The sequence below is a fragment of the Calypte anna genome, chromosome 22 (assembly GCF_003957555.1).
Source record: "Calypte anna isolate BGI_N300 chromosome 22, bCalAnn1_v1.p, whole genome shotgun sequence".
In the NCBI taxonomy this organism is placed as follows: Eukaryota; Metazoa; Chordata; class Aves; order Apodiformes; family Trochilidae; genus Calypte; species Calypte anna.
Window position 1 is genome coordinate 5056538 of NC_044267.1, and position 9998 is coordinate 5066535.

General features: G+C 38.9%; 1 protein-coding gene across 8 annotated transcripts in view; it reads left to right on the forward strand.

The window, feature by feature from the left end:
• The window catches only part of SLC23A2 (solute carrier family 23 member 2), a 56637-nt gene extending 46910 nt beyond the window's left edge, over window positions 1-9727 (forward strand). For all 8 annotated transcript variants that reach the window (XM_030464077.1, XM_030464078.1, XM_030464082.1 and 5 more), the window contains exons 9-16: window positions 2463-2583; window positions 3293-3449; window positions 4938-5085; window positions 5673-5778; window positions 7669-7798; window positions 7939-8076; window positions 8692-8787; window positions 9367-9727. In XM_030464077.1, the coding sequence (XP_030319937.1) occupies window positions 2463-2583; window positions 3293-3449; window positions 4938-5085; window positions 5673-5778; window positions 7669-7798; window positions 7939-8076; window positions 8692-8787; window positions 9367-9599 (1129 nt within the window). In that variant the 3' untranslated portion in view covers window positions 9600-9727. The remainder of the gene's footprint in view (window positions 1-2462; window positions 2584-3292; window positions 3450-4937; window positions 5086-5672; window positions 5779-7668; window positions 7799-7938; window positions 8077-8691; window positions 8788-9366) is intronic.
• The last annotated feature ends 271 nt before the right edge of the window (window positions 9728-9998 follow it).

The following is a 9998-nucleotide window of genomic DNA, read 5'->3' on the forward strand; positions in this document are numbered from 1 at the left end:
CAGATAGTGAGATAGACAGATTTCTCTTTAGTAGGCAAAAAGGCTTTTAGAGTGAATATCAGGGCATGGTATGTGTGCTTCTGTAGGTGTAGATGCCAGAGGGAGATTAAGGGATTGAGATTAATGGTATGAAAGAGAGCAACTGTAATAAAGAAAAGAGATGAAAACAGAAGTGTCCTGTGAGAGGTGCTGTGGATAAGCAGCCAAATAAGGATGGAAATCACATTTTAGGGAGAGGGAAAGGGGTGAAGCAGTTGCTGTATTCAGGGTAGAGTGACCAACTTTGTGCTGGCTCTCAAGCAGAAGGAATGACTTGGTGAGATCAGATTCTCATCTGACTAATCTGTTTGCAGAGTACTTTGAACATGTAAAGTATTCTGTAAGTGCAGCTTATGATTAAAAGGGCTGTTTAATTCTCTTTTATCTCAGATGTTAGCATAATGAATATTTTTGTAATTATGTTAAGCAGCTGACCCAAAGGAACGCTTTATTTTCCTGTAAAACAAATTCTAGGCAAGTTGGGACTCCTGTTAAATCAATCAAGAAGGCCTCTGGTGAATTGGACATGGAAACATGTAATTAAAATTGACATTTCACAGATGGAAAAAAATGAATTAATTTAGGAAGAGGACTTAAATATTACCCAGTCAATAAGTATTTCTGGCTTCTGCCATGCAAAAATGTGCACTAGGTTGTTGAAAATAGCTCCATAACCATCTAGAGCCACTCAGAAGTTACTTGAACCTCTACAAGATGTGGCACTTGAAATCCTGTCTAGCACAGCAGAATAATACCTGGGTAAGAGCTGTTGTCCTCTAAGAGCTGCAGATGCTATTTGACAAGATTTTCAGTGTTCTGACCTTACTTGTTCTGTGGCTGCCAAGCTGAAGGAATGTAATATATAAAACACATCACATCCTGAGCTGTAAAAAGGGAAATTGCTCCTGAAGTGGCCTTTGCCTGCTTATCTGGTGAACAAAACTGTTTGGGCATTTAGGTATTTGGTAACATTTTATGGAATTGCATTAAGACCCCCTGCCATGTAACCAGTATAATATTTCCTGTAATATAATGTTATTCACAACTCTGTACTAAAGAAATAAAAAGAAAAACCCACCTGTCCTCAGAGCTGGCATGGCAGGAGAGGTAGAATAGCTGCTGTTGGCAGCTGAGCCCATCTTTCCATAATGGGCTTTGGGAGAGATGCCAAAACCTTCCCTGAGTGCAAGGAAAAGGTGCCTTTATCATGAAATTCTAGTTGGGGGTAAAGGCTCTAAATGACACCCTTCTTGTGCACGGCTCTTTGTTCCTGGAGACTGAAGGAGAATAAAGCTCTGTTTTGTTTCTTACAGACTGAAACTGATCTTGGATAGAAAAAAGGGGAGGGAGGTTTCAAATCTGCCTTTATCTTTTTTTTTTTTTTTTAAGTCAACTGATAAAAACATAATCTCAAATTGCAGAAAAGCTTTGCTGCTTCAGGCAGCTCAGCTCTTTGTGTAGCCTTTTTAAAGCAAAAGTGGTTTTGGCTATTTCAGAATTAACCAACCTGCCCTGGTTTGTTATTTTTCATCACAGTGGATACTTAATTTAGCTGCAGAGTTGAATTGATTTTTAGCATGTAGAGGAGCTTAGCAGTTTTGAGGAGAGGGGGAAATGCATAATGCTTGAGGCATCTAAAAACTGTAATAAGCTGATTTGCTGGTGAAGTCTGGGGTTTTGGGGCTCTATGGTTCTTCATATACAGCTGTTTAGTGAAAGATGTATACAAAAAAAGAAAAAAAAATTCTGAAGACTTTAGGTATTAAGATATTTAGATACTAGATATTAAAACTTAGGTAAGACTTATATCTTAATAACTAAGTCTATTAATAGCCAAGTTAGGAATAGTTACATTACATATATATTATATATATGTTAGTACAGTTAAGAACTTACAGATCAGAAGGCTCAAGATACAGATTCTTAAGGTTCTTAGGAAATAATTTCCCTTCACATAAATTTTTCAAGTGCTTTGGAGTTGCATGCAAATTTTGAAATGTAAAAATTCTTGTATACTGGCCTCCAGTTTTCCTGTTGCTTTCCTTTTGGTAGCAGCTGCAGAGCAGACGTTGACACAGAGGTAGAGTTTGACTCAAAAAGAAGCAAGCAGCCCAGCACAGCTCCTTGCTAATGGCTGCTGAGCTCTGAATATCTTTCTCTGGTCTGGCTCATTTTCCTGGTTTCATTTGCCTCTTTGCTGCTGGCTATTGTAGCACTTTAGAATATAAATTATGATGGTTTGGCTTTTGTGGAATAATTTCTTTAAAAATATATTCACTTATGGTGCTTTGTCTTGTGCTAACTTTAAAATGTACATTTGTATTCTGTGTCTGAAGAGCTGGAACAGGTTTGTTGCTGAGAAGGGTTTTTACTGTAATGATGCTAATAACAGGTCTCTCTTCCTTCTCCTCCTTTTTTCTCAGGACTATTTTCCTGGTATTGTTGTTTTCTCAGTATGCCAGAAATGTCAAATTTCCCTTACCCATTTACAAATCCAAGAAAGGATGGACAGCATATAGGCTGCAACTTTTCAAAATGTTCCCTGTAAGTAGTTGAACTTATTTTTCACTTGGCAAAAAAAACCTGAACCAACAGCCTAATTTGTATTTTGAGTATTTTTTTTCCCTTGAGTTTGATTTTTTGTAATAATACAGTAGATCTCAAAGGTGAGATAAAAGGTGAGATAAAGGCTTGAACAGACATATGGGGAACTTAAAATGGCTCATTTACCCCAGGAAATAGTTTCATGTTGTAGTCTTGCCAGATCGTATTCTGGTTTTCTCTGATGAAGATCATGGAGGGGAGAGGAGGGGATAGGGAAGATGTGTTTATGCATGCAGTGAAAGCCCAACCTGAGCCCTCCAAAAAAATGATGGGGAGATTATTATCTTCTAGTTTTCTGAAACCAATGCTAGATTCCCTCATGTGAAAGGCTTCTTTTTATCTCCCTGGTAAAACTGAGACTAATTCACTACTTTGTCTAGGTGACCATTTGGGAACGTTCCCATTTGTTAAGGGGAGGGAAGAGGCTTGCTCTAAATTCTAAAGCTTTGGTAACAGCACCTTTGTTGGGACCAGGGTGGGGAACACCTAAGGGATCCATTACAGGCTCTGCTGCTTCTTCAGACTTAAAATATCACTTAATAAATATCACTTAATAGCAGACTCAGGTATGTTTGTGATCGATGCTCTGCAGAAACTTTGCTGTCGGTGAGCATTGCCAATGACAATTTATTTTCTTCTTCTTTCACAGATTATTTTGGCTATTTTGGTGTCCTGGTTGCTCTGCTTCATCTTCACTGTGACAGATGTCTTTCCCCCTGACAGTTCCAAGTATGGCTTCTACGCTCGCACAGACGCACGGCGAGGAGTGCTCTTGGTAGCTCCGTGGTTCAAGGTTCCTTATCCTTGTAAGTATGTCCAGTTTTAGGGGCTCTTCTTTATAATAAAATGCCTGTGAGCATCATTTCTGTTGTTTCCAGAAGCATTGCTGGTTTTCTCTCAGTACTTCAATGTGCACTGACATAAAGACATCATAGGTGGAGATGATGTTTTTTTCCTTGTTTTCCTTTTTAATTTAATACCTTCAGGTCTCACTCAAGAAAAACAGTGTCTGAAACTTGAATTTGTAGAAGGCACTTGCAAGGCCTCAGTCCCTCTTGACTGTTATATGTGTGACTGTGCATGGATTTTCAGGAAATGGTTGATTTATCTGTACCTGTACCTGTCAGATGTTTGACAACAATAGGGATGGATTATTACAACTCCTGTAGAGCTACTGAAGTCAATGATTCTTGTCTGAAGAATCAGTAGTGTGTGGAATTGTTTCCAGCTTACTCACTTCCCTGCCCCAAACACTCAAAAATGCCCTGACTCCAGAAGCAGTGTTAGAATGAGGCCGATGGGCAGGTTGGAAGATGCCAGCCCGTGCTTATTCAGAGGACAGAAAAAATTCTTTGGACAAAAGGACAGAAGAACACAAAGCTCTTTACACGTCTTGGATGCTTGTGTTCTTTTGCTGGCCACCTCTCAGGCTGAAGCTGTTAAGAACAGTTTCTGATGGCATGAGAGTGAGTTGCACAGCTGGTTCACCCTTGTGCAAATGAATGGGGTAATAATAGAATAATATTCTACTAGACTAGAATAACAGAAATAGTAACACCACTGTTGCCATGTGGCAACTTCGCTGTGGTTTTCTGTATGCTTTGATTCTGATTAGTTCTTAAAAAAACCCCAACACTTCTAAAGCAGGGCTTGCAGGATGCAGAATAGAAGTTTTTTGGGAAAGGAGGAAAACTTCTCCACCCTGATTAGACCTTTCTTATTTGTGGAGACTTGTTCATTCACATTTGGGTGACTTAAAGTTCCTTTTGTTTTGAGAGTCTCATCTATTTCAAAGAGATAAAAGCATCAAGGCAATTGCTGTGGAAAACCTGCCAAGCTTTTCTGTGGGCTTTAATTAATCTTATTTTCTCTTCTACAGAAATCTGGAATTGGAAGGAGTTTGTGCAATGATCATAGCTGTTTGTTGGCCATTACCTTCATTAGACTAAACTTGTAACTGAGAACTGAGTTTTCAGAGCAATAATAATTAAGTGGCATTCACCTCACTGATCAGAATTGTTTTTTTCACCAGCAGTAGTTCAAATTCTTTCCTTCTGAACAGGAGGAATTCTTTTCTGGTAGGGTTTAGGGGATTTTGGTATTTTTTCCAAGTGTGATCAAAGCAGTTGGTTGGGTGGTTTTTCCTCCACTCCTTTGATCTACTTGAACTTACCAGACGGTGGTACCGAGAAGGGAGTTTGTTGATTCTGTTCAAGGAGAATAAATTGCAGTATGTTTGGATACCTAAATTGTTTGCTGTGGCAGGAGAAATTCCAGTTTTCTTTTCTTCACAGTTCAGTGGGGACTGCCAACAATTTCAGCTGCTGGAGTAATAGGAATGCTCAGTGCAGTTGTCGCAAGCATTATTGAATCCATCGGAGATTACTACGCCTGTGCCAGGTTGTCTTGTGCTCCTCCTCCTCCAATTCATGCAATAAACAGGTATGATTAAAAAAAAATGTTTTTCAATGTTTTAAGCTTTTCTTTTCCCCCCTTTTTTGTTTTTCTCCCTCCCTTGGGATAAGATAGGAATGTATATTGAGATAAAATGTTACTATTTGGTCAAGCACAAGGGCCAAGAAATCTGAAAATTATCTGAAATAGAAGATGCAGCTGTCATGGTGAATTAATTTGCTGGAAGTTTAACATTGGAAGCCTGGGCCTCTTGCTGCTGGAATCAATGGAAGTTAATCATACAGTTTCCGCAGGGACAGGATTCTAAATGGGTTCTGGAATTGGGAGAGGTTATGAAATTCACCTGAAATGCAATTTTAGAAATGAAGAGCAGCCATAAGTTTGACTTGAATTATTTTGTAATTTCCTCAGTTGAAGAATGTGGGTATCTAAGACATAGAAAACAGAACTCAAATTGGTTTTCCAGGTGTGCTGGAGTTTGAAACATGAGTTACAATAATTCACGTGGGACAGATGCCTGAACAGACAGCAGTGTAGGCTGCAGCTTTAAAGCAGCATCTGAAGTGAGTCTGCACTGATACAAGTTTGACTCTTATTCTATTGGTGATTTACAGGGGGATTTTTATTGAGGGTCTCTCCTGTGTTCTGGATGGAGTATTTGGGACAGGGAATGGATCTACTTCTTCCAGTCCTAACATTGGTGTCTTGGGCATCACAAAGGTACGTGCTTTACCCTGATCACTTAATGACTTGAGAATTTTATCTCCTCTGGATGATTTTTATACCATTTTTGCTTACAAAGTATCATCCTCTTCCACAGAACCATATCACTTAAAACTTGCAGACAAACTTTACATGGCATCCTGAGTTTACTCAACTTACCTGTGCCAGCCATTGTCTAATGAAAATGCATTCTAGATAAAGACCCCCAAATTCTTACTTTTATTCAGAGTAAAGGAGTTAGAAAACTTGCATTAAGCAGAGGATGCTAAATAAGCTTGAGCAGGAGCTGCAGTGAAGGTAACTTCACAGTTAAATTTACCCTAAATATTTGCTTTCATCATGATAGGGTTTTGAGGCAGTCAGCATGTAGGGGATTACATATTTTTGAGGTGTTATTCAGAAAAATTTATAAGCACTTAAAAAATTCCTTTGTTCACCTATGGAGCTGGATATGATCTTAAATGCCTTGCTGAATGGGCAGATCTTGGACTGCAGCTAGATTTGCTTGATATTGTTAATTTACCCTTGTTCAGAAATAGCAGCAAAATTGGTAAGAGTAATTTATGTTGCAAGTAAGTATATTGTGTTGTGTATTTTGCTTGGAAGCTATAAATCTTCATGCATGCAAGGTAGAAAATGTACACTCTCCACTTCAGTAACTCATCCCTTGGATTTAATCCAATATAGATAATGAATTTGTCTTCAGCCATTTTTTTCTCTGCACAAAGGATGATTCTGTTTTGGTTTTAGGGTGGAATATCAATACTAACAGCACCATCTGCTGTCTGTACAAGTCTTCCATTCAGTTGCTGATGGAAATTTCCTAGCAGAAATGTTGGTTAGAAAAATCCTTAAAGAAGGGTCTATTCTGTTCTGCTCCATTTCTGTTGTTACTTCATAGAAGTTGATATGAATTAACAGCACTTTTTTTATTAACATTCCATAGAGAGGAGTGTATGTTTTGCTTGGAAACAGAGAAAAATGAATGTTAAACTGGCAGCTGTTCCAGAGTTAACTACAGTTGGGGCTGTTCAGAGCACATGATAGAAGAGTGAATCTGCCTCATCCACAGTGGCACAGCTGCATGGCTACTCTCCAGTATTTTGCCTTGTTTTCCTGCCTGCATACTCATTCCTAAAAACCTAATAGCTTTTCAACTTCAGTTTATATTAAAATAGATTTTTGGCATGTAGATACTGTGCTGGTTCCTTGGGAAAGGAAATCTTTAGTGCTCCTGAGTAAAGACTACATAGTCCTGGTGATCCCATTACACCATTGCAACGTTTGAAGAAGCATTTGCCTCCCTGGAAATCAGTGTGTGACTGTGCTTAGAATTTCAATTTGAGGCTTCAACTGGATGCCAGTACTGGGAAGCCTTTGAGCAAGCCTGTGAGTGAGTTTTATTCAATGGGAGGCCAATCAATTGAGTCTGATTAATCGAGGCAAAAGTGTAGATAGCTTCTGCCCTGATGTTAATGGTGAAATTGATATTCAGTAAGGTACTAGCTACCATATCATGCTCTCCAAAATAATCACATAAAGTTTGTTTTTGAGTGTCTGGGAATAAATACATAGTTTTAGGGAGCCTATTTTGTTTGCCTTGTAGTGACTGAGCATTTGCACAAATCAGTGTTGCTATCGTGCAGTTTCAAAGATGACTAAAACGTAAACAAAACCAAAATAAAATAAAGTCAGAATTGGGGTGCAGCCATGTTACAGCTGAACCCTCCACAACATCAGTGAAGGCTTTGCAGCCTGGCTTTTAACATCACCAAAACCTACATGTGGAAGCTTGAAAGAAGTTTTAAAGAACCATAAAATGACACGTGAGGTGTGAAGGTGGATTCAGTGTGGGCTTTTTCCAGTGTCCTTTCTGTCCTCCTGCAGGTTGGAAGTCGCAGGGTCATTCAGTATGGAGCAGCCTTCATGCTCCTGCTTGGAATGGTTGGCAAGTTCAGTGCTCTCTTTGCATCACTGCCTGACCCCGTGCTGGGTGCCCTCTTCTGCACTCTCTTTGGTAACATATATTTTTTTTGCTCCTCTGTGTACCCTGTGGCTTTCTCCTTTGCACTGTGTGCTGTGTGCTCACACATCTGGTATTGTTTTCTTGAAGAAAAAGACTGTAAAAAAACTGAGAGTTGCTTTATTTTTATTTAGGGATGATCACAGCTGTGGGGCTGTCTAACCTTCAGTTCATAGATCTAAATTCTTCTCGTAACCTGTTTGTACTTGGATTTTCCATTTTCTTTGGACTTGTTCTTCCAAGCTATCTCAAACAAAATCCACTGGTCACAGGTAGGTGTTTCAGCTCATTCACATTCACTTTTTGTCTTGTACTCATACACAAAGTACAAAGCACCACGTAGAGGATAAAAAAGATTAAAACCCAAAGTATTATGGAGACAATAAAAGCTCTAGGTTGGAAGTTGCTCAGAAAAGCAGGTCATTCAATCAGAGTTAGGTGATGATACATTAATGTAATGTTCTTCTGTGAACTGGTGCTATAAACTCTTGCCCTTTTAAAAAGTAAAGCTATATATAAAGAATTCCTTTTGGCCTCATGATTTTACACAATGAACATTTCCCCTTTTCCACGTAGCAGTTTTCAGTTTAGTTTAAATTAAGCAGCTATGTCTGCTGCAGAAACTAAAATGGCATTTCATGACATTTTTCTAAGCAACTGGAAGTTCATGGCATTATGTTTTGGGAAAGAAGGAGCCCCCATGGAGGACTGCATTAGGTGAAACTTCTTTTGCTTCTCTTCCCAGCTGGTTTAAAAGTCCCCTTTGAGCAAATCCCTCAGTGAACTCGGTAGGAAGTTTTCCCAGCTGACCTGTGTATAAATCAGTAGGATGTGTGTATGGATGATAACAATTCAAATTCTAAACATTTTTTTCCCTGTTTTTCTAGGAATAGCAGGCATTGATCAAGTCTTGAATGTTCTTCTCACCACAGCCATGTTTGTTGGTGGCTGTGTTGCATTTATTTTGGATAACACCATTCCAGGTCAGTATGTACTTGTCATTTACCTGAAATACTAGCTGAAGGCAGGAGATTAAATTAGTGGGAAAATGGAACAGGTTTACCAGGGAGGTTGTTGAGGCCTTCAGAGGTCCCTTTGGACCCAAGTTTTTCTATGATCCTATGCTTACTGCTTTTGTTGTTGACTTCTGTAACACCCAGAGCAGGCTGCTCAACACCTGTGTGCCTCAGTTTCCTTGAGAACACTTGGAATCTTTCTCAGTAAAGGTCTCCATCCTACTAAACATATAGAATCAACCCTGAATAGTCTTCTTCAGAAGAAAGACAGAGGAAAAATATTTTAGATCCAAACCTTCTTCTGTTCATCTGCGAGCAAAAATTTGCCTTGACTTCCAGTTAGAAAATAAAACAGATAATAATTTCCAATCAACTTTTTTCTTCTCTTCTTGCCTCTTTGAAGGATCTAAAAGATATTTCCAGTACTTTGCTGAATGTGGTGTCTGAGACATGGGGTTTTCTTTCTTAACCTCCTCTGTGTATGTGTGTGTTTCCATAAGGATATTCATGTGTATGGCTTTTGTTCCTTTTTCTTTTGGCTTCTAGGAAGCCCTGAAGAAAGGGGAATACGGAAATGGAAGAAAGGGGTTGGGAAAGGAAACAAGTCGTTGGATGGCATGGAAACATATGATTTGCCTTTTGGCATGAACTTTGTTAAAAAATACAGGTGCTTCAGCTTCCTGCCCATCAGCCCAACCTTCGTGGGTTACACATGGAAAGGCTTCAGGAAAAGCAGCAACTGCAGGAGTTCAGATGAAGATTCAGAAGCTACAGTATAGCCTTTGCTGAAATTATATTATCTAGTTGTAGTAAAAGATGTATTTGCAGTTTCTTGCTGATTAAGAAGCATTAAAATATATGTTTTGTATATCTGCATTTAAATTCTGGAACCAGAGCTGAGACAGATTTTTTAAAAAGAAGAAAAAAAAAGAAAAAAAAAAAAAAAGAAGAAAAAGAAAAAAAAGCTTTCCTGTTGTGGGTGGTGGTTGCCAGATCTAGTGTCTCTGGGGCAAAAATCTGCTTCTCTGTCTGCTTTTCAGAAGCAACAGATACCTGCATACCTAAGGCTGGTTATTTTAAAATTTAGGTTTTAGAAGGATGTAGGTGCTATTGAAGAGTGTTTGGGGTTTTTAGGGTGATTTTATTGCAGTCATTGATGCTGACATTCTGGGCACATT